The sequence below is a fragment of the Crotalus tigris genome, unplaced genomic scaffold (assembly GCF_016545835.1).
Source record: "Crotalus tigris isolate CLP2741 ecotype Arizona unplaced genomic scaffold, ASM1654583v1 scf7180000019363.1367679, whole genome shotgun sequence".
Lineage (NCBI taxonomy): Eukaryota > Metazoa > Chordata > Lepidosauria > Squamata > Viperidae > Crotalus > Crotalus tigris.
Genome location: NW_024097499.1, coordinates 1,225,300 through 1,250,118, shown reverse-complemented (window position 1 = coordinate 1,250,118; position 24,819 = coordinate 1,225,300). Strand labels below are relative to the sequence as shown.

General features: G+C 40.0%; 1 protein-coding gene across 3 annotated transcripts in view; it reads right to left on the bottom strand.

The window, feature by feature from the left end:
• The window catches only part of RAPGEF4 (Rap guanine nucleotide exchange factor 4), a 169,010-nt gene that overhangs the window by 70,147 nt on the left and 74,044 nt on the right, over window positions 1-24,819 (bottom strand). For 2 of the 3 annotated variants that reach the window (XM_039361807.1, XM_039361810.1), the window contains 2 exons: window positions 9,258-9,330; window positions 5,388-5,452 (listed from right to left, as the gene is read on the bottom strand). The exons of the other annotated variant lie outside the window; for it this stretch is intronic. In XM_039361807.1, the coding sequence (XP_039217741.1) occupies window positions 5,388-5,452; window positions 9,258-9,330 (138 nt within the window). The remainder of the gene's footprint in view (window positions 1-5,387; window positions 5,453-9,257; window positions 9,331-24,819) is intronic. 3 annotated transcript variants of the gene reach the window in all.

Genomic DNA, 24,819 nt, shown 5'->3' with positions numbered 1-24,819 from the left:
GGCTAAAGCAGCAAAACATTATGCTACCAAAAACCCATCACTTTATCTTTAAATTCTGAAGGCCAGAAATTAGGGTCCATGATTTTTCCACGATGATGAAGACATTTATTTATTTATTCATCCATTATTCATGCAGACAGACAATTTAGCAGCTGCCTGGCTCAAAAACATTCTGGGTAACTTCTGCAAGAACAATAAAAGACAGCAAAATAATTAGTGCCTCAGCGAGAAATATATTAACCCTCCCCTTCAAAAAAATATCCATCCAGCAGAAGCTCGGTGTTTATTTTAACCAGAACCTGGGATAATAGCCTAGATCTTTAATAGCATCCTGAAAAATCATCAGGGTGGAAAGCTCTCTGGATCTTTTGAAAAATATTATTCTAGACTAGAGGCAGGCGCTGCAACGAAGAACATAACATATAGACCTAATACTGGCTCAGCTATATATGTCTTTCAATCTAAAACCGAAAGTGAAACATTGTTCTCAGGATGGATACCATACAGATTTCCACGGTCACTGCACTTCAGTACTGGTTATTGATTAATTTAGAATTCCATGATTTTTTTTTAAAAAAAGGTGGAATTACTCCAGAAAATTTTTGCAGATTGTTTTGGTTATCTTTTGGGGGTTTTTTTTCCTCCCCTTAAATCCCATTTAGATATTTTCTGGAATGGCCTCACTGTTTATTATCATCCTTACATCAGGGTTTTTCTTTTTTTTTTTATTAAAAAGTTTTTATTTTCCATTTATTCATACAAAATACAATTAAATTCCTAACCATTGGTACCGCCTGCCCATTCCCCCCAGGCTGCGTCCACCCTCTCTAATCCTTCCCCACGTCCCTCCTCTTTCTCTCCTCCCCTCCTACTCTCTTCCCCTCCCCTCCTCCTCTAACCATCTTACTTCCTCCCTACTCCTTCCTCCCCTCTCATTCCTCTCACACACATGAACACAGCATAGGGGAAATGCCCAAGCGTTTACCATGACTATATTATCATTACCCACACACTCACCCACCCACCCACCCTCAACCCTCCCCCCCTCGCTTCCCAGAGCAAAGTACAGGATTATTATTAAGAAAGTTAACAATAATAAAAAAAAAGAAAAAGAAAAAAGAAAAAAAGAAAAAAAAGAGAAGAAAAAAACATCATACTTAACCTTTAACTCCCCTTAAATTAAGTCATATAAACAAATCTCTACAACAGTTACTATAAAATTTACTCATAAAATAAATGAAACTTTATAGTCCCATATTTTTTCTGAATATAATCTATCCATCTTCTCCATACAATAATATATCTTTCTTGTGTATGATCCTTCAACTAAGCAGAATTTTTTGCCATTTCTGCAAAGTTAGAAACTTTAAATATCCATTCTTCTAAAGTAGGCAGCGAGTCCTTCTTCCAATAGGAGCCTACTAATAACGTTGCTGCAGTTAATAAATTCAACATTAAAGTAGTTTCTTTGTCATTTAAATCCATAAAGATACCCAATAAGAATAATTGAGGGATGAACTTTATCTTCCTTTTAAAAATCTTTTGAATGTTCCACCAAATCATAATCCAAAAAGCCTTTACCTTTTTACAATTCCATCAAACATGAAAATATGTCGCATCCATATTACCACATCTCCAACATTTGGGTTGTAAATTTGGATACATACAAGATAATTTTTTAGGATCTAAATGCCATCTGTAAAACATTTTATAAAAATTTTCACTCAAATTTTGAGCTTGTGTAAATCTAACATTTCTAATCCAAATTGTCTCCCATAAGTCCAGTGGGATCGGATCCGGGATATTCTGAGCCCATTTAATCATACAATCTTTAACCAATTCTGTTTCAGAGTCTAATTCTATTAAAGCATTGTAAATTCTTTTTATATGGGCCTGACTCTGATCTTTAATCTGAATAACCAGATTTCCATCTTCTAGTGTTATTCCTTCTTTTTTATCTACAGTCCACCTGTCCACTATTTGTAAATATTGAAACCACGACTGTAGAATATTTTCTTGCCTTAATACATCTAGAGATTTTAAATGCCAATCCAAACCTGACCAAGTTAATAATTCTTTATACGAAATTTTATCAAAATTCATCCCCTTAGAAATCCCCTCAATTGCATGTCTAGGAATCCCCCAGATAGGTATTTTATAGTTTAAACTATAATAGTACTTTTTCCAAACTTGAAATAAGGCACTCCTCAAAATATGTGATTTGAAAGCCCGGTCCACTTTCTTATTAAAAATTAAATATGCATGCCAACCATACATTAAATCCCATCCTTCAAGAACAAGAATATCCTTATTCGTTAAATTAAGCCAATCACTTATCCAAGTTAAGGCGGCTGCATCAGAGTATAGTTTCAAGTTAGATGCTTTAAGTCCTTCTCTTTCTCGGGCATCTTGCAAAATCTTAAACTTAACCCTTGGTTTTTTCCCAGCCCAAATGAATTTATTGATACCCTTTTGCCATTCCTCCAAATTTACATCTTTTTTTAAAATAGGTATCATCTGAAACAAGAAAAGAAACTTTGGTAGAACATTCATTTTTACAGCTGAAATTCTCTCCAACAATGACAATTGCAGTTTTTTCCAGTCATGTAAATCCTTTTCCACTTTTGCCCATAGTAATTCATAATTATTTTTACATCAGGGTTTTTCAAATGGCGTTCAGTGGAACCCTAGGATTCCATTATTAGAACATGTGAGAAAGGAAACGTGAAAGAAAAACTTCACTTAAACAGAGCCATTTTTCTATCACTAGAGCGTGGCCAGATGAACAGAGTTTCCAGGATTTTTTTAAACTAAAAGTTCCACAGTTGAAACATATTTCAAACCCCCAGCTCGGTTCTGCTTCCATCAACATTTCCAATTTCTATCCATGCAATTGCAGTACCCAGTGTGATTACATGTGGCATTCTGTTTATTTGACCGTTTGATGGAGGTATAAACTCACAAAGATTCTGAACAATGTGGATACATTATCACTGGAGTGGTATGGAACCAGCCTCACCAGCCGAGTTGGTCTAAGGCAGGGGTAGGCAACCCAAAACACTCAAAGAGCCACTTGCACCCATTTCCCACCAAAAACAAAACACCGGGAGCCGCAAAACCCTTTGGATATCTAAAATGAAGATAACACTGCATATATCCTTTTTTACCTTTATTATAGGGGTGTGTGTGTGTGTGTGTGTGTGTACACACACACACACACACATACACACACATTAAAAATAAAAGTAAAAATATCACTCTTGGGAATATCCATACTATTAAAACAATGATCACCAAGAGAATGCTTTAAGAGAATAAAATTACATACACACATAGGTAAAAAAAGGATATATGCAGTGTTATCTTCATTTTAGATGTCAAAAGGGTCTCTCTCTCTCTGTCTCTCTCCCTCCCTCCCTCTCTATCTGCCCTTGGTCTGCCACTCCTCTTCCCCCGCTCTCTTTCTTTCTCTCTCTCTTTCCCACTCACTCTCTCTCTCTCTTTCTCTCTCTCTCTTCCCCCCCCTCCTATCTGCTGCTCACCTGGCAAGCTTCAAGCTGTTGTCCAACAAGCTCAGAGGTAAGCAACCTCGTCTCTTTTATGACTCATGGACTTCAACTCCCAGAATTCTTGAGTCAGCCTAGCTGGGCTAGCTAGCTCTCTCCTGCCCTTCCTGCTTCCTGCTTCCTGCAGAGACGCAGCAAAGGGAGGAGCTCCGCCCAGTAAGCTTTTCAGCTCCTCGGAGAACACTGTGAGTGCACTCTCTTTTACACACACACACACACAGAGAGAGAGAGAGAGAGAGAGAGAGAGAGAGAGAGAAGCAGGGAAGCGCAATTGCCTCTCTCTGTCTCTGTCTCTCTCTGCAAAGGCAGAGGAGGCTGGGAGCCACAGGGAAGGCTCAAAGAGCCGCATGCGGCTCCGGAGCCGCAGGTTGCCGACCTGTGGCCTAAGGAATATAAACCAAATCTTAAAGTGCAAACCTAACTTAAAATATTGAGCTGCCTGAGCTGAAAGGCATATTGGCCTCTTGCCCCTGTTCTACATATAAAAGCCAAATGGACATCAATTGATTTAAGAAGCACGATGGCTCGTTAGGACGCTGGATAGGAGGTTAGCAAGCCTGTGTTTGAAGCCTGATTGCTGCGATGGGGCAGGGTTGAGCGCCCATCCTACCGAGGACATGAAAGGAGCCCCCAAATGGGCATCCCCTGGGCAATGATGATATCACCGGCTAATCCTGTCAACCTGGAACCACCTTGTTGCTTCTGACACGAGTGCTATGCTATTAACTGAGTTTTACTTTAATATTGGTACAAGAAAAGTATCCACAACCATACTGGAGGACAAAGATCAGTTTAATGAAGCAGCACAATTTTTCTTCCAGTATCAATTTTTCTTCCTTGCCATCAATCGTCTGATGTGATCATTATCTCACTCTGTCTAATAATAGGGCTGGATCTCTAGATATGTGTTGTGTGGAGCTCTTGCTGTTGTTTTTAATTCAAGAGGGATTAGGCATTGAGGCATGCAGAATGTATGCTTATTAGTTTCTGAAACTTTGGATGTAACTAAACATGAATCAATTTATATTTTCTATCTGCAATATCTTATTACCACAGAGTAAGGAAGTTGCTTATCCTGTCAAAATTAATCATCACCGGCTTAGTTGTATTTTTCCAATCAATGTTATACAAACAGAATGCTTCTACAAGTTCAATCTCAGAAATGAGTATTTTCCTCTTAGTCTATTTTTATTCTCCACATTAACCATAGTGACACTGGTATTTCCTGTGTTTTGATGTATTTATTCTGCCATGGGTGAAAATGTGTAGACCTTTGCCTTACTAAAATATACACATTTTTTACAAATATCAGTTTATGCATTTCTATGCTTTGACTACAAGTAGTCCTCAACTTACGATCAGAACTGAGCTCAACATTCCTGGTAGTAAGTGAGACATTCAGTAAGTGAATTTTGCCCCAATTTTACAACCTTTCTTGCCATATTCGTTTTGTGAATCACTTCAGTTGTTAATTTAGTAACAGTTGTTAAGTGAATCTGGCTTCCCCATTGACTTTACTTGTCCGAAGATTGCAAAAGGTGATCATGTGACCCCAGGACACTGCAATTGTCACAACTATGAGTTGCCAAGCAGCTGAATTTTGATCTCACGACCATGGGAATGCTGCAATGACATAAGTGTGGAAAATGGTCATACGTCACTCTTTTCAGTGATGTTGTAACTTCAAACAGTCGCTAAACAATCTGTTGTAAGTCGAGGACTACATGTATTGCTTTCTCAAGAAATAAATTTAGTTATATGCATGGTGATGCCTGGCACTTCTTCTCCTCCCCCCAAAACAAAATGAACAAAATTATTTACCTTACTGCTGTTCTTAGAGATTGAACAGAGGCTACTATTAGACATATTCTCCTTGTCAGGCATCCCTGTGAAAATAGGGAATATATTAAGATTTATTTCTTATGGATTAACAATTCCTACTCTGGTTGAGAGTATCTTTTCACTAATAACATGAATCTTAATTAAGCACAACAATGTCATCATAGTATAAGTTGTTTACTGAGGCTAAGGATCCTGTCCAACTGTTCCAGAAGTTGAAATACAGCATATCCTTCAGCCTTTTACTTTTTCAAGAGAAAAAACAGGATATGTTTCAAATAAACTTTATTAAATCACTTAAAATCCTCATGGCCACTGAACAAATGACTGAGGAACACAGTGATTGATATCTGATGCTGGCTTTTAAAAAAAAGCAATGGAACAAGATTAATACAGACTTCAGAAAAAAAAATCAAATTAAGTAGGGAGTAGGTGGGACTAGATTAAATATTTTTAAAACAAAAAGAGAAAACTTGTAAAAGCAGCTTGCTTCTTTCTTAAGCCTATGGAAAGATGTTTCTTAAGCCTATACAAACATCTTATTCTTGAACGATAAAAGTAAATATGAAGTCTCCTTTGAGTTAATCTTTCTTTGAGTCACTTCATATCCATTTCTGTGTATTTTCTTGGCAACAAGACGGGCAATTTGCAACTGTCTTCCTGTGAGATGCTTTTTCAATTTGCCAATTTAGATTACAATTCTGGTATTTCCCAGAAGTCTCCCATTCAACTAGGTGCAGGAATTCTTTTATTAAATTTTAAAAAACTGACCACGTTTGGCAGCAGGATAATATCTCTCCAATAATATTCAGTAGGTGCTTGTAGCAATTGTAAAAAAGAATATTATAATGATAATAATCACAATGGAAGTTCTATCTGATATCCTCCACAATACTGAAGAAAGCCCACTGAATCCTTCTGAGGTAACAAATGATACTTTTTTGTGGTTGTAGGCTCTTAAAAGTGGCAACTTGCCCAAGATCATTTATTTCAATCAGAGGCAAGAAAAGCCTGATGTTTTGCCTAACCTTTTACATCCTGGAACTCTACCAGATGCTTGTCTGAATACTGCCTATAAGGCTACTGATTTGGCTGAAGTGATGGTAAGGCTCCTTCTTTCTTTTAACCGTACACCAGGGGTAGTCAACCTTGGCTCTTTTATGACTCGTGGACTTCAACTCCCAGAATTCCTGAGCCAGCTTAACTTAGCTGGCTCAGGAATTCTGGGAGTTGAAGTCCACGAGTCATAAAAGAGCCAAGGTTGACTACCCCTGCCGTACACATTTCTACTCTGAGAATTAGATTCTTATTTTCTCTGGGTGAGAAAAGTAAAGAAATCAGAAGGAAGAGAAAGTGTGAGGAACTCAATCTTAAGTCTCCTCATGGAGGTGTCTTTATTTCTGTGTAAAGTCTGGATGAGGCATTTGCAGTTCTTTCACTGCAGACATTTTGTATGTTGCATATGCTGTATATGTTGCAACATAAGACAATACTTGCAATTTAAGACCTTTAGGCAAGTAAGTTATCACTGTGATGTTTTGTGGCGGGGGAGTAAACCCTAAAGAATTTCCTTCTTCCCATTCACCAATTTTTGAATCCTTGCAAAAGGATGATTTTCCTTAAGCACCAGTGGAGAAACACAAAATATAAGTTGACTGACCATAGCTATATGTTCAGGTCTGAACCTACACTAGGCGGACAATGGACGGAAAGTATCATTACTACTCTTTTATTATATTGGATTTATTATATTATATTATATCTGGTAACCCTATTTAGGGTAGCCTATTCACTTTTAAGGAAAGGGCAAAAAGTAAATCCCATGTCTGGTTATTTCGACTAGTTAGTCTAGTATTTTATTATTCAACTTCACCAAAGTCTTGAGTATTCTTGACTAGGATCCATGTGGTGAAGCCTGGGGGTCACAATGTTGCGGTGGTTCCACTCTTTAGTTAGAGGGGATGGGGAAGAGATATCAATCAAGCAGTTACTCATTTGTAGGGTGCTACAGAGTTTAGTGCTTTCTCCCCCTGCTGTTTAACACTTATACGAAAATGCTGGGGGGAGGATAATCATTGGCTCAGGATGTGGTATCGTAAGTATTGATAATGCCCAACTATATATCATTATCCAAAGCCACTTGGGAGATGCTATCAAGAGGCTGTGAGGGATGGGACAAAACAGGTGGGACAAAACAGATTGAAGACGAATCCAAGCAAGTTAGAGCTATGATTTGATTGCTGAGGTACACGGATGTTCTAATGTTGTCTTTGGAATGGAATGGCACTACTCTGAGGGAGGAGGCCTGTGATTTGGACTCATGAGGTGAAGGCCCGGGGGACATTTTGGACTCAGGAGGTGGAGGACTCATGAGGTGGAGGCCCGGGGGACACTTTGTTCCATTCTAGTTGTAGCAATAGATAAGAGCATCAGGGTCTGCTCTGAAGACCCTTAATTGATCTAGAACACATGGCCTTGTTGTTGCCAATGCAACAACCTGGTAACATAAGCATGTAACATCTGTACTTCAGCCCATGCATTGGTTTCCTATGAGCTTCCAATTGAAATTTAAAGTGCTGCTTTGACCTTTAAAGCCCTCCATGATTTGGCACCAGAGTACATGCAGGAATGTCTTTTCTGTCCCACGGGCCAACTGAGACACTCTGGATGAACTCGCTCATGGTTCCCCAATTTTGTGAGATAAAGAGATAGTGGTTATAAAGATACATTTTCTGTGGGTCTACACATGCCTTGGAACAATCTCTCTTAGAAATTTGGTTTGCTCCTGTTCTATTGGCTTTCAAGGTATCCGGTTTCAGGGTAGTAGAAACTGAGTTATTTGAACAGTCCTGGGGATAATAACTAACTGGACCGGATTGAATTATTGTGAGATTATGTAGTGAGTATAATGGATGATTTTGATTTGATTGCTATAGCTGTTCTGTTAAAAATAGTTTTAGGTCATTCTTAGTCTGATCTATCTGATAAGGCTAACATCAAGCTTGCATATCTCTTCTCTCTCTTTTTCTTCATGTTAATTAGAAGGTAGGAGGACCTAAGTTGCTTTCGTGAATCATTTTTTTGATCCAGGATCAAGCCTTATTTATCTGATCATTGCCTTGGCAACAGATCTTCCGTCTGTTCTTCAAGGCCATTCTCTACACTCACTATAGATTCGTTTTAAATTATTTTTATATTCTTTTACCATGAATGTTTTATTACACTATTGATGTATATGAACCACTGAGAGTCTTTTTGATGGCAGTGAAGTACAAATAAAATCAATAAACAAAGAAAATATCAAGGCTTTGTACTGCTGAAATGAAATAGTAAATAGTGTTTACTCCTAATAACTGGTATCCAAGATATATTCAATATTCCTAGTTAGCCAACTTCTTTCTACATGATACACAAAAACCTACAAACATTCCTCTTCCTCCCTGACAAGAACAATTATTATTATTTTTAATTGTTATTGATTAAATTAAGTAATTAATTTGTTGCCTTTTCATGACACCTCAGAGGAGCTACCTTATGGTAGGATTGCCCTGATCAATGATCTTCTTCATAAAAATGAATATGATGGGTTTGACTGATTTTCAAAGCTTTTGGCATGAATGATGATCATTCATTATGAATGGAACTGATAATTATCTATCTATCTATCTATCTATCTATCTATCTATCTATCTATCATCTACCCAGTTTCACCATAATTAACAGAGCTTATTATATATAAGACTAGCCGAGTAAAATCCTTTTCCTTTACCTTTATTGTCAAATATTGTCACTGGAATGGATGACACAAATAGATTTTTATGTTTGCGTTTCTTGTAGCTTTTGTGTACTTACTATCATTGTTGGAGCCAGTTTCCATAGCACCATAAGGAGGAGCCAGAAGTCCAGACATATACTGTCGATATTTCTGGGGGAGAAAATACATAATGACATCATTTATTCTTTTTTACAAATTTTATTTATAATACAGTTAAAAACAAACAAACATTGGATTTAATGTGACATTCCAGTATATACATTCTTATCAGATTATTCCATTTTTTACAGTCAATCCTTCATCTCTACATATACTGTATATCTAAGTTTTATATACAATACTTGTTCTAAAATAATATATATTTCTATCTTAATATTCATCTTTAATCCCGACCGTCCTCTTCGAATTCCTCCACCAGTAAAATTTATCCCAGGTTTCATAATAAACTGTTCCACATTTGTCTTTTAATATCATTGTGAGTCTGTCCATTTCCGCACATGCTAATATTTTATATATTAACTCTTCCTCTGTGGGAATTTCCTTGCTCTTCCATTTTTGCGCTAAAGCAAGCCTAGCTGCAGATGATGACATCATTTTGACTGAAATATTTATAGCCATATGTTAATTTTTTTAAAAAAAACTAATTTCTTTAGTTACACAATATGTTCATGCGCTCTTTCCCTTTTTCACTCTAAGTTCATTGGAAAAAAAACAAAGCGATATTAAACCCTCAGATAAAATAACACTGTACATAAAGACGTTCACAAAAGATCACTTAAAATTAATCATAAGTTTGGTAATATCGAGATTATTAAGATTTGATGAAGTTATCTAGAACATTGTAGCTATCTCACCTATTAGATGTTGGTTCTTATGTTGGCCTAGTTGAATGACCTGCCATTTACGCTACTCTGCTGAGAGTTTAAAGCATTTTTTCTTTCTCTCTCTCGAAATCAACCCAAGAAAATATTACAGTTAACTACAATGCATCTAATCCGTGTTTGTACTAGTCCGTATATTAAGCATGGCATATCTAAGAGAATGATTTTTTTAAAATCCGTATTAACCTAGACTTTATCATACCACAAATATTCATGGTACCCAAACTCAGATCATATCCTTCTAACTCTAGAAGTATTCTATTACTCAGCAGTATCCACTCTTTCATCCAAGTTAAACAGCAAGCTACAAAATTCCATCTCAAATCCAAACCTCCACTTTCATTTGCATTTTGTTAATATCTTTTATTTAACTTGTGTTTTTTTCTCTCCTGCCACACAAACCTAGATGTATCCTTTCACGCGCCCCCCCCCTTTTAAATGATGCATCAGTTTTTATCCAAAACAAAAACATTATTTTGGACAACGTATTTTATCATGAAAATCCTCCCTACCATATCAGTTTAAATCATTGCTTTATTAAGCCTTATACTATGGCTTTGTAAATTTCTGATGTTATGATTTCATGCCTACAAACCATGATGAATTAGTGGTATAGAAATGAAATAAATAATAATGATTAATCAGTTAGGAGAATCAGGGCCAGACATTGTTCACTTTGTGCCTTTGTACCCCTCCAAAGCTACCACCACCATTTTAAATCACTGAAAATAATATTGATTTCATTCAATTTATTTTAAATGCAAATAAAATGAATTTAAATTAAATTACTCTCATGGCTCCAACTATCTATTGGAGTGCAGTCCCCAAGAGGTCTCTCCAAGGCTAAATCTAGACTTCTTTTTGAAAAAAAAAAAGTAGATCACTGATTTAAATGAACCAGAAGATAGATGTTGTAACCATTTCCTTCAAAGGTTCTGCCAATCTTTATTCCCCTTTGATATAGTGCTGGAGAAGTAGGAGTAGTGGAGAGAGACCAAGAATGTGAGATGTACACTAGTCAAAAATACGGAATCTGATAGCATCTTTTTAAACTAACAAACTAATATCAAAGGCCCAAGCTCTCGTGAACTGAAATAAGGAAAACTGTTCTAGTTTGAAAAGATGCTATTAGACTCCTTATAACAGGGGTCTTCAAACTTGGCCCTTTTATGACTTGTTGGTTTCAACTCCCAGAATTCCTCAGCCAGGCTGAGGAATTCTGGGAGTTGAAGTCCACAAGTCATAAAAGGGCCAAGTTTGAAGACCCCTGCCTTATGATTTTAATTCAAATAAGAACAAGCTATAGTTTAACTGTTAGGCCAGACTGTAATCTGGAATGGTTGAAATGGCTGCAGCATACTTCCTTGGTTGATTTGATGTGCAATAGCCACCCACTCCAAAAGACTCTTCTAAATTTCAGTCAATATTTAATACATTTAATACTTAATGCATTTAATACATGTATTTAATGATTAGCTTCTGCCTTTAATGCTCTTGAGTAAGGAATTAGGGAACTCCCTGAAGCAGGAGTGTGAGGCAGCTTTCGGAGAGAAGGAGACTATTCCACTGACACAGGCAGTTAGTTGATCAGCCGGCGTGCACTGGCTTCCAACAATGTTAATGTTATTATTGTTACCTACAATCCATAATTCTCAAATGATTTTTAAAAGGTGCCATTTCAAAAGATCACATTGTTTGAAAAGAATTATAGTTTGTTTCTAATGAAAATATTATTTTTTAACAATTCTTTCAATTTCATTCTAATATGCCAACCTGAGTTTGATCTGATAATATTTATGCATGCTCTGTTATCTCTTGCTATAACACTAATGTATAATAGAAAAGAACCCTCCACGCAGAGATATTAAAACAGTCCTGCTGATTAACACTTTGCATATTTATAAAGGTGATTTTCAAACATGGCACTTATGCTAAACTGTCAATCACCAAGAACACGTGCATTATACACCTAAAAAGGTGTAAATCTGGCACGACGGCAGGTATTAAAGCCACAGCCAAGAATCCATCACTTTCATTTCAAATATAATAAACCCCACTCACAGCCTGAATAATAGAGAACATAACCGAATTGTTTTAAAAAGAGCTCTAGCCGTTTTATTTATTTTTTAAAACGCAGCATGTATAATTCTTTATTATATTTAGATTCCGCCTTTTCTCTGAAGCTTTTTTAGTTGCAGTCCCTGCCCTTTGTAATGACCTCTCTCTGCTCCTGGACCCTGTGAGCTTTCAGGAATGCTTTAAAAATTTGGCTTTTCCCGGGGCATTGGGCTGGGAAAATAGATGAGCCAGTCTTCTGGAGGGTCAGAAGTCATCTCTACCATTGGTGGGCCCTGCTTGCCTCTTGCTGCTGTGTTAGCTTATGGATTTCATTTTTTGTTGTTGATATTGTATGATTTTTTATTTGTAATATTGCTTGTTGGGGTTATCTAATGTAAGCCACTCAGAGTCTGGCTATAAATCTTCCAAATAAATAAATAAACTTTGCTGATGATGACGATGATGATTTAAGAAACCTGTATGCTACCCAAGTCCCAACAACTCTGGCAGATACTACAGTCTGTTCTCATTTTATCCCAACAATTGGAATTGGACTAAGAGAGAGGCACACACACATACTGAGACACAGAGAATGATCCTCAGAGCTCTATGATGGAATAGCCATTAAACTAACCTAAGAAAGGAAAACAAGGATGAGATTTTTTTTTCCACAACCAAACACATCACCAACTAAAAAAAAAAACAAATAATGATAAAAAGTAATGTTAGATGTGTATTCACCAACCTGCACTGACCACTGTTGTTATGTGTGCTGCTAATGTCAAATTGGGATGACATAAGCACTGGGTGCAGAAATCATGATGGCCATCCTTTCTGTTCTTTGTTAAACATGAGCATTCTTCTGACTAGCCCAAATTTAATGAACCATTTTGGAATTTTGAATAAACTGAACAACAATGCTGTTCCTAGTTAAAAACTGTCTTTCAATCTCTGGGCAAAATGGACTTACACCTAGCTACTTCAGTCCTAGCTTAACATCTTAACTCTGAGCCACAATGACCCTCTAACCCAAGGGTAGGCAACCTTGGCTCTTTTATGACTCGTGGTCTTCAACTCCCAGAATTCCTGAGCCAGTCATGCTGGCTCAGGAATTCTGGGAATTGAAGTCCACGAGTCATAAAAGAGCCAAGGTTGTCTACCCCTGCTCTAACCAAAGATGTAACTTTCCTACTCAGTTTTTCTGTTGAAAAAGCTGCATAGGTCAAAATCTATGGATGAACTAGTACAAGAAAATATTATTTATTCATGGTTTCAGTATAGACAATTATCGGAAAGGTGGAAGATAGATTATAATGTGGGCTTGCTTAGAGAGGATGAGAATTTGTTAAAACAAATTAGAGATCAAAGCCGAACCCATATTAAAAGAATTTATGGTGTGTTAGTGGAATTGGATTCAGAAGCAGAATTAGTTAAAGATTGTATGGTTAAATGGGCTCAAAATTTTGATGAACCAATTTCATTAGATATATGGGAGACTATTTGGGTGAGGAATGTTAAATTTACACAAGCCCAAAATTTACGGGAAAATTTCTATAAAATGTTTTATAGATGGCACCTTGATCCACAAAAAATGTCTCGTATGTATTCAAACTTGCAGCCTAAATGTTGGAGATGTGGTTGCTTGGATGCCACTTATTATCATATCTGGTGGTCATGTAAAAGCATAAAAGCTTTTTGGATTAAGATATGGTGGAATATACAAAGAATTTTCAAAAGAAGGATAAAATTTACTCCACAATTGTTTTTGTTGGGTATTGTCTCTGATTGTGACAACAAAGAAATTATTTTAATGTTAAACTTAATTACAGCGGCAAGGTTGTTAATAGGACAGTATTGGAAGAAGGAATTTTTGCCTACTTTGCAGAAATGGTTTCTTAAAGTTTCTTACTTATCTGAAATGGCAAAAATTTCGGCTTTTCTGAAAGATCAATCGCAAGAGAAGTATCACTTGGTGTGGAAAAGATGGATAAATTTTATACAATATAGGTATGATATTAGAAAATATTATTTAGCTTTTGAATAATTTATATTTAAAGTTTAAGATATTATTTAGAAGTGTAGAATAGTTTAGTTTTTCTCCTTTTTTTCCTTTTTATTAATTTTTTTTATTTTCTTTCTTTTCTTCTTTTTCTCTTTCTGTTTTTTTTTATATATAATGGAGTTAATGTATTTAACAATCTGTTCATTGAATATAATCATATTTGTTTGTGGTTTATTTGAGTTTATAAGCTTTTTCTATTAAGTTTTAGTTAACTCTGTATCTAGCTCTGGGAAGAATGGGGGAGGGTTTTGGGGAGGGTTGGGAGGGATTGGGAAAGGGGTTTTTATTGTAAAATTGTAAAAATTATAATAATAAGAAAAAGCTGCATAGGTCCATGCATCAGCTTCCAGATTGTGCACTGGGCTGGCTCACTTTCTGCAACATCAACTAATCTTTTGCAGAGTTCCAGCCTGCAAGGAAGGTTATCAATACATTTATTGCTTACTGCAACTTTCAGAAGAAACAGCTTATAGTATATTTGCATTAATAAAATATTATGTTCCGAGATCTGTAAAAGACTTACTGATACTATTCTAATTTAAAATACTGTCTGCTCAGTATGTTAGAGTAATTAGTAAGCACTTCTCCAAGGCTTATTCAGATAGGATGTGGGATGGGGGCTGAAAGGAATAGACACAATAAATGCACTATCAATGTATGGATGATGACTGTCAACTGAATGTGATAAAAAGATCTGCCTTATGGACTCAATGGATGGTAAAGCCTAAACTGGCGTTGCAACACAAACACTGTTGTACTGTAGAAACTAATCACTTAATTTTTTTTCAAAAAGTAGCAAATTTGATTTGTCAACTCTCCATTAAAAAAAAAATCCTCTATAATAAGCAGCTTAGTGGATATTTCTTAATACCAATTTTAATGCAAAATAAATTCCGTATCTTATTTTCTGAAGCTTTCATGGGGAGGATAATAGCAAAACTATTAAGCTACTAAATCTTAAAAGTAATGAAATGAATATGAATTAGGGTAAATATAATGATGATGGAGGAGGGGGAGGAGGAGGAAAAATAGCTGCCGTCAAGCAGTACTGAAAATCCAGTTGTTAAATTCTGTTTTTTATCTTATTTCACTGTATTTTGTTGTTCATTTTGTTATTATAATGTTTATATTAATGCATCTTCCCATAATAGTACAGGCAGGCATAAATAATTAGCAGATTATATATAGAGAAGGGGGAGGTCTCTAGATAAATTACATCTTGTCTTTTAGGAAGACATTAAAAGCCTTGGCTTCTGCTTCTGATTATAACTTCCCTGAGCCAAAGTTAATCTTAACTATGACAACTTTTACTGACATCAAATTCAAGTTGCAGTCATTAAACCTGACTAATTTAAACTTTCAACAAACCACATAGTTTAAACAACCAGATACATTGCTATTCTGGGTTGATATGATTCAGCAAAAGCCAGTTTGGAGTAGCAGTTAAGGCATCGTAGTAGATGTTGAGCCCGTGGCGGGAAAACAGACACGAGAAGCAGCTGGAGTTCTCAGTTTCATTTATTCAGTGTTCAGCTTACAGGAAGATGGCTTCAGCCTCGCCCAAACGCCTCGCAGCCTCTTATATAGGCAACTCCCGGGTAAATGGGTTACTTTTCCCGCGCCAGCACCCGCGCATGCGCACGGCGCTGGCGACAGCCTGTCTGGTCCCGGGCAGCTTTGCACCTGCCCGGGACTGCCTGCAAACGCCCGAGCCGTTTGCAAGGCTCGGGACATAACACCCCTTTCCCCCGGGCTAAAACTACTACCAACATACAACATTTATTTTATATGACATTTTGCTCCCCAGTGCTCCCACTGATTACTGGCTTTTGCCTTGCCAGCAATGTTATGTAATCTTCTAGATACTTAGGAGATTTCTTTGCTCTCTGTGACCTTCTTAGCTCTGGATTACTGGCAAAAGTCCCCTGACTGGAGGGAGGCGTGAGCCTGTTCTCTCTATTGTGCCCTGGTGTCTTCCAAGGACTGTGCCCCGATGCCTGGCCTGCTTGCTTGCCCACCGGGCTCGTCAGGCCAGGGCTTCTGTTACTTTGTGACCTGGTTGACCTACCTAGCTGTAGACCCTCAGGCCCCTTGAAGTGATAGCCGCTGCTGGGCGTCTCTGTAGAACCTCCTAGGTCAGTCCAAGACCTGTCAGGAGGCTGTCCATTCCCTGAACCCCATTCTGTGTTCGGGCTCGTGTGGGTTTCTGTACTTTCCCAAAACTCAGGTGTTCCCTGATTTGTGCTAGGGTTGTTGTAGTCGGGACTTGGTTCCTCGACTAGCTCTGTGTATGTTTGACCCCCTGTAGGATTTGGGGTAAGGTCAGGCCAACCTTGGGAATTGTGTGCCAGCTCTCTTGCGGGGAATGATTTGTTGGGATGCCCCCGGGTATCCTCCGTTGCTGGAGTGCTGTGTGATGTGTGTGGAAAGTGAGTATGCCCCCGGGGTGACTCCCTGGCTGGAGTAGGCGTGAGTGCCTGTTGTGTGGGTAAGCTCCATGACTTTCTTTTTGGAGCAATTGCGGAACCTTGGGACGAGCCGTTTGTGGCTCCCTCAGTGGAGATGGGCAGTAGCTCTTGCCCTTCCCTTTGCTCCAAAGGGTCCCCCTCCCCCCCTGGAAAAGACCCAGGAGTCTCAGCAGAAAAGTCTCGCCTAGAGCGAAGTTGGTCGATGTGCCGACGCAGGACACGACCGTTGTCCAGGGCAACCTCGTAGGAGAGAGGACCTGTGATCCTGGACACAGAAGCGGGGACCCATGTATGACCAGGCCCGTAATTGCGAGCCCAAACCGGGGCACCCACAAGTAGTTGTCTAGGTGCCCTAGGATGTGAGGTAGATGAAGGCAGTCTGTCCGGATGCAACCGGTCAAGTCTAGTAGTAAGTTGGCGCCCCCAACGAAGTTCAGCTGGACTTCTCCCTGTAGAAGTGGACGGTGTGGTGCGATAAGAAAGGAGAAAGTCAGCCAACCTGTGATGCCAGTCCCCGTAGGTGAGTCTCTTCAAGGCGTCCTTTGCGATGCGCACCATGCGTTCAGCCATACCGTTGGTGGACGGGTGAAAAGGCGCAGACGTGGCATGACGAATCAGGTTTGCCTGTAAGAAAGCTTGGAATTCGGAGGAGGTGAATTGAGGGCCGTTGTCGGACACAATGACATCTGGCAGCCCGTGTGCAGCAAAAATCCCCCTCAGTACCTGAATAGTCTTTGCAGTGGTGGTGGATGAGACAGGCACAACCTCAAGCCATTTTGAATGGCTGTCAACAAGGACCAAGAAGAACTGGCCCTGAAAGGGCCCAGCGTAGTCAATGTGCACCCTAGACCATGGGGACTGTGTTTCCTCCCATCTATGCACAGGAGCTTGGGGCATCTCTGGGCGAGATCGTTGGCACAGGTACCTTAGCCTCAATATCTTTATCTAAAGCAGGCCACCACAAGTGGCTGCGTGCAAGAGCCTTCATACGAACAATGCCAGGATGACCCTCGTGGAGGGATTCTAAGACCCTAGTCCTCATTGAGGTGGGAATGACAACTCTGTTTCCCCAAAGCAGACAACCCTGAGAAAGGGACAGTTCGTTTCTTTTGGACCAGAAACTCTGAAACTCAGGACTAGGGCAGTGCTCAGGCCACCCGGACAGGACCCAGGAGCGGACACGTGAAAGTGTGTGATCTGTACCTGTTTCAGCGGTAACATCCCTGGCACTAAGAGGGAGCTCGGGCAAGGCTTGGATTGATAGAATGTTGACAGCTGGCGCGGGGTCAGCTTCTACTACTGGCAGAGGCAATCTACTGAGGCCATCAGCATGGCCCATGTCTTTCCCAGGCTTGTGGAGTAATGAAAAATCATATGCAGACAAGAAAATAGACCACCTAAGCATTGTAGGGGAAATGATGTGGGGAGTCTGCTTACGTGTGGTAAACAGTCCCAGCAGAGGCTTATGGTCAGTGAAGACCGTGAAATGCCTGCCATATAGAAAATCGTGGAATTTTTTAATTCCAGCAACAACAGCCAGAGCCTCCCTGTCTATCTGAGCGTAGTTGCGCTCGGCAGAAGACAGTGTTCTGGAGTAGTATGCAATAGGAACCTGAGTTCCATCAGACCTGAGGTGACTCAGGACAGCTCCAACCCCGTAGGGGGACGCATCACAAGCGATGCACACAGGGAGAGACTCGTTGAAATGTGCAAGAACACTGTTAGAAGTGAGCAAGGCCTTGACTTCTTTAAAGCAAGCCTCATGCGCTTGTGACCACAGCCACACAGCCTGTTTGTCTAGTAGCCTGTGAAGAGGCTCAGCTACACTAGCTTTATGTGGAAGAAAAGAATTGTAGAAATTCAGGAGGCCTAGAAAGGCCTGAAGTTCGGCCTTAGACTTTGGCCTGGGTGCATCTAAAATAGCAGTTAGTTTGGATTCAGCAGGATGAATCCCAGCAGCATCAATTTTGAATCCCAGAAATTCAGTAGAAGGCACCCCAATCTGGCATTTGTCTTTTCTGAGCTTGAGGCCTGATTTCCTGAATCTTAACAGGACAGCCCTAAGCCTTTCAGCTAGAATGTGTGTGGAGTCTCCTGCAATCAAGACATCGTCAAAGTAGGGGCAGACCCCTGGTATACCTCGTAGTGTGTTTTCCATAACGCTTTGGAAAATCCCAGGAGCGACATTCACTCCAAACTGTAGCCTTTTTACTTTAAAGGCACCCCTGTGGGTCACAATGGTCTGAGCTATGGCAGCATCATCATCAACAGGCAGCTGTTGATATGCTTGAGCTAGGTCAAGCTTTGCAAAAACACGCCCCCCCTTGAGAGAGGCCAGGATGTGACTGACCACAGGAACAGGATAGGCATGTTGCTGCAATGCCTTATTGAGTGTGCATTTGTAATCAGCACAAATGCGAATGTCCCCATTTGCCTTTAGAGGCGTGACAATGGGGGTCTCCCACGGGCTGGAATCAACAGGTTCTAGGATTCCCTGTTGGATTAGTTTGTCTAATTCAGTATCAATCTTACTTTTTAAAGCAAAAGGGACCCTTCTTGCTTTAATCCTAATGGGAGTGACAGTGGGGTCTAGCTTTAAGGACACAGGTGGTCCTTTGAATGTGCCCAGCTGGGGGCTGAAAACATCTGCAAATTCTTTGCAGACTTCCTGTAGGTCGAGTGTTTGTAAGCTGTTGAGTCCTGTGACGTGTATCCCCAGGGCCTCAAACCAATCGAGTCCTATGAGACTCGTTCGTTCACCCCCTACTACTAATAAGTCTAGTGGACCTTCAAAACTCTTGTATTGCACGTTAAGGGTGGCCTCCCCCTTAACACACACTCTTGAGTTCTGAAAATCTGTTAATACAATATCAGAAGGCCTTAACTTGGCCTTAGACCCACTTCTGGAACAAATCTTCCTAAATGTATGCAATGAAATGATGGACAGGGCAGACCCTGTGTCTAGTTCCATAGATAATGGAACCCCTTGTAGCTTCACGTTGAGTGACAGCTTTTTCTTCATGGGCTTGTGTGTGCCTGTTCTACAGATGCTTCTTCGCGAAGCGCAAAAACCTACCCTATTCTGGCTGGGGAATCTGGTACCCTTCAGGCGTTCTTCTTGGGGTTGTGCCTTTCGTCGGCCCAGACACACAGCTGCAATGTGCCCTTGTTTGCCGCATGCCCGGCAGGTAGCGGAGCGGAACTTGCAGTCGGTTCTCCTGTGGCGACCTCCACAGCCGATGCACTTGAGCGGAGCCGAAGAGCTTCCCTTCTGGTTTTCTTCCTTCGCGGGGTGTAGACGGTCGACTTCCTCATCCGGATCCTCCTCGGAGTTTCGTCGGACGTCTTCCTGGTGCACGGACGCACCCTCTGCACTGTTTCTGATCGGCCGCATGTTTCTGACGGCGCCGCTTGCTGCTTCTTCTGCGGTGACTTCCCTTAAGGCGTCTTGGAAGGATAATTCTTCCTTTGCGAAAACTCTCTGTTGTAGCTCGCGATGCCTTAACCCGCACACAAATCGGTCTCTCAGTCGTTCCTCGAGGTCCTTGAACTCGCAGGGCTTGGCGGCCTTCCGTAACGCGGCGATGTATTCCTTGGCTGACTCACCGGGCCGTTGATCCCTTTGTTCGAAGGTGTGGCGCCATGAGATAACGGACACCTTGGGGTGGAAATGCTCTTTCAGCAGCTTCTTCAGGTCTGCGTAGCTTACAGACTCTACTGGGACAGGTGCTGCAAGGTTTTCTGCGATTTCGAAGGCGTCTTGGCCGCAAACGCAAAGCAGGGTGGCCGCCTTCAAGCTATCTTCCCTCACTTGGTTTGCCTTGAAGTAGTTCTCCATTCTGGATACGTAGGACTCCCACCGCTCTGGATGTGAGACGTCGAATTCCGAAAGCCTTCCGATTTTCGCCATCTTCGGATCTTCAGGAGACGGGTCTATCAGCCAGCCTACCCCCGAATGCGCACCGGATTGGCGGGCAGCTGCCGAGTCGACGCCGTTCCTCTTTCGCCGCTCAGGACTCCTTGGGTAAGCTTACACTTCTTCCTTTCCAGGTAGTGCAAGGCATCCCACCCTCGTCGCCAGTGTTGAGTCCGTGGCGGGAAAACAGACACGAGAAGCAGCTGGAGTTCTCAGTTTCATTTATTCAGCGTTCAGCTTACAGGAAGATGGCTTCAGCCTCGCCCAAACGCCTCGCAGCCTCTTATATAGGCAACTCCCGGGTAAATGGCTTACTTTTCCCGCGCCAGCACCCGCGCATGTGCACGGCGCTGGCGACAGCCTGTCTGGTCCCGGGCAGCTTTGCACCTGCCCGGGACTGCCTGCAAACGCCCGAGCCGTTTGCAAGGCTCGGGACATAACAGTAGAAATCGTTAAGTCCTAGTCTAACGATGTAGAAGATAAGGAGATTGTTGAGGACAATATGCAAAGAATGTTTCTACATTGTAAACCATCCAGAGAGTGCTGTAAAGAGGTATGGGGCTGTATATAAGTCTAAATGCTAATGCTATACATTTAAGAAAATGCTACTCTTTACACAAAGCATAATATCAGTTCTTCCTTAAGATCTTTTTTTAAATCATCCTTTATACTATAGATTATTTTCCTAATGACCAGGTTTCTCTTTCTGAAATTTATCATGTCCTCATAATTTGCACTAAACAGTATCTACAGCAGGGGTCCCCAACCCATGGTCTGTGGACCAGCACCAGTCTGCGGCATGCCAGAAACCAGTCTGCGCAAACAAGCAAAGCCCCATCAGCGGAATGCAGGCAGCACATGAACCCACACCCCCTCCGGTCTGCAAATAAACCTCTCCCCATGGAACCGGTCCCTGGTGCCCAAAAGATTGGGGGCCTCTGATCTACAGTCCTTCTTACGGTGCTTAGCTGCCATAAGAGATTTGCTATGAGTATTGGTGAACACATTTACAGATACTAACCAGCTAGCTGGGGGGGGTGTTTTGAGACAAAAAAGGAAAAAGAGTTCCAAAAATTATTTTCTTACTATCCGTACAAGTTTATTTTTTAATACATTTAATGATTGGGAAGAACAAATACAATTAAATGGAGGTTCCCTGATGTGTATGCAGATTTCCTTTAGGAGTTTCCTTTAGTCAGAGTTCTGATCACAGACCACAAAGCTTGATATAGCCTTACAGAAATGAGAGTTGCACCAAGAACTATATAGCAGCCAGATAATACAGGTAGTCCTCAACTTACAACCACAATTGAGCCCCAAATTTATGTTAACTGAGAAATTTGTGAAGTGAGATTTGCCCCCATTTTACGAATTTTCTTGCCACATTTGTTGAGTGAATCACTGCAGTTGTTAAATTAGTAACAAGGTCATTAAGTGAATCTGGTTTCTCCATTGGCTTTGCTTGTCAGAAGGTTGCAAAAGGCGATCACATGACTCAGGACACTGCAACTGTCATAAATGTGAGCCAGTTGTCACTCACCCAAATGTAAATCATGTGACCCTGAGGAAGCTGTAATGGTTGCACGTGTGAAAAACGGTCATAGACACTTTTTTCAGCGCTGTTGTAACTTTGAACGGTCACTAAGCGAACTGTTGTAAGTCGAGGACCAATTCATAGAGAAAACCTATCTATTTGGTTGCTAAGAGTCATTTGATGGCACATAATCAATCAATCATCCTACAGCTTGAACACCTAGAGCTATGTGCTATCTTGTGCAAAATAAACAAGTCCTAGAGGAGATCAACCCCGACTGCTCTTTAGAAGGCCGGATCCTGAAGTTGAAACTCAAGTACTTTGGATGTACTCAAATATATCCACCAAGGGGAGGGGAATACCAAGACGTACCACCAGTTTCCAAGACCACATAAAACAATGGTGGATCTTCACTTAGCTACCCATTTTTGTGAAACTCTCCCAAAATGTGCCACTGAAATTCAGTAGCATATTTCTGATAAGGAGCTTTTCCTTACCTTGAAAGCCTTCCACGAGTCTGTATGAAAGAATATTACAAAGAACAAAATACAATAGAATATATTGCACTGAGGTAACAAGAAGAACACATGTGAATACTTCCTGAAATAAACTATCATCTTTGTATTATTAGACAATGGGCTATATATACTTTGCTTGACACGGTGCTACGAAAAATGTGAAATATGTTACAACAACTTTTCCAATAGTTTTTTCCAGGTTAATTCTTTGCTTTGTTCTCAATCCCACTGTGTTCTTTCATAGAATCTTTTCCTTATTCCAGTGCTATTTGGATTAATGAACCCAAAATGAAATCAAGACAGATTAAGAAGTCCAAGGAACTGTTTTTCTAGCTTATTGTGAATGCCTAATCATCATATTGGAATAAATGATGCTATCCTCTATTGAAATCATAGTCCCAATTATGTCATAAACAGCTCATCTTGGAACAAGCTTCTTCAGGCTTTAGAAACTCAGATGAGACCTATGAATAGACGTTTGAGAGAATTTTGATGGAGAGGTTTAATCCAGTGCAAAACAGTGATAAATTTGATAAGATTTTATCAAAGGTAGATGTACTCCCATTTCCCATAGTAATCACTATGGGAAAATCCAAATACAAGTGACCAATATTTAGCTTGACTTTTCTATGTTGTTTTTAGTGTACTTGGGGGAAAAAAAAATCATTCACCGAGTACAGAATCTCAACTGGCACACCCAACTACCATCACAAAAAAAGCCCCACAATAATTCATGCTTTGTTCTATGAAATTATGCCAAATAAGAGAGGGTCTTTCCCAGGGAGATACATTTGCTAACAGAAAAGTGCAGGTTTTATAAAAGCATCTCCAAGGGAATTAATGAACGAATAATAAGAAAACAACAAATTCTTTTGTATTGTTCTGCTTCATTTAATTTATGGCTGAAATCAGTCATGTAGTCCTCTAGCTCAAAATTCAGGAAGCATCTCACTCAGTTTCCTAGAGGTGCCTACTCAGGAGCTGCATTTAATAGCTGGGCAATATTAATACTCAGAGGAGAATAAAACAGAGAGAAATGGTAGATATTGGGGAAAGTGAGCTGTGTTATTTTATTTTATTTTTAATTTCTATGCTAAGACTGATTCATTCCAATTCAAATTGTTTGTAAAATCCAAGCCTTATTCTTTAGGCTCAGAATTTTTATATGCAAATAAAGTTAGAAAAATGTACTATTAAAACCACATTAGGAGGTTGTTGTCTTTTTGTTTTATCGTATGAATTATGATAAACGATCTAAGCGACTGTCCTGAAAACTAGTTCAAAATCTCAGAAGTCAAGCTGAGCTCTTTCTGCTTCCCAATTACCTCGGTTGTCGAGATTCTGCAATCATAAAATAGCAGGAAATTGTGGGGAGGATATAAACAGCAGGACAATATTCCTCTGATGCTTCTTTAAGTTATAGCAGTTGCACAACTGTTTCTCATGTTGTTGACTTGAACATATACAGAGAGCCAAGCCACTGGGTTAGACCCTCTGTTTAGGCATGCACAAGTATAAATATGTGTGAGGGTTGCTTATAGTTTGCTTGGAGCTTGCATTAATAATGAAAACATTACAAGAGGCAGCATTTTTGCACACAGAGTGTATTTCAGAGCATTTTTTTTTCATAATAAAGGATATAGCCTTAATCAGAATTAAGAGAATCACCAATAGCCCCCAAATGACAAAAGTGCTCCTTCTGATAGTCCCGTTTTGGTTTACTCAGTATCTCAACAATTAACTAATCAATACTATATGTTGCAGCATTAACTTATATCAGCATTTTTTTTATGAACACACGACTACAGAAAAATAATAAATTGAACAAAACTGTAAACAAGTATCAAGAATTCTTGCTGCCATTATGTTTGACCTGCATTGTTTTAAGTCTGTGGAAAGAAACTGATCGACTTGAAAGAAGATGATGAAGGAGATTACCTGTCATAAGACTCAGTGTTATAAAAAAAATAGCTTGTGGCCCTTTGAGACAATTAAACATGAGAGATACACCACATGTGATGGAATCATGAGTATTATCTAGTGCAGCAGCACCCCCCCAACCTTTTGGGCACCAGGGACTGGTTCCATGGAGAGATGCTTTCCCACAGACCAGAGGGGGCGTGGCTTTGCATGCTGCCTGTATCCCACGGATGGGGCTTAGTTTGTTTGTGTGGCCCGGTTTCTGGCAATGCTACAGTCTGG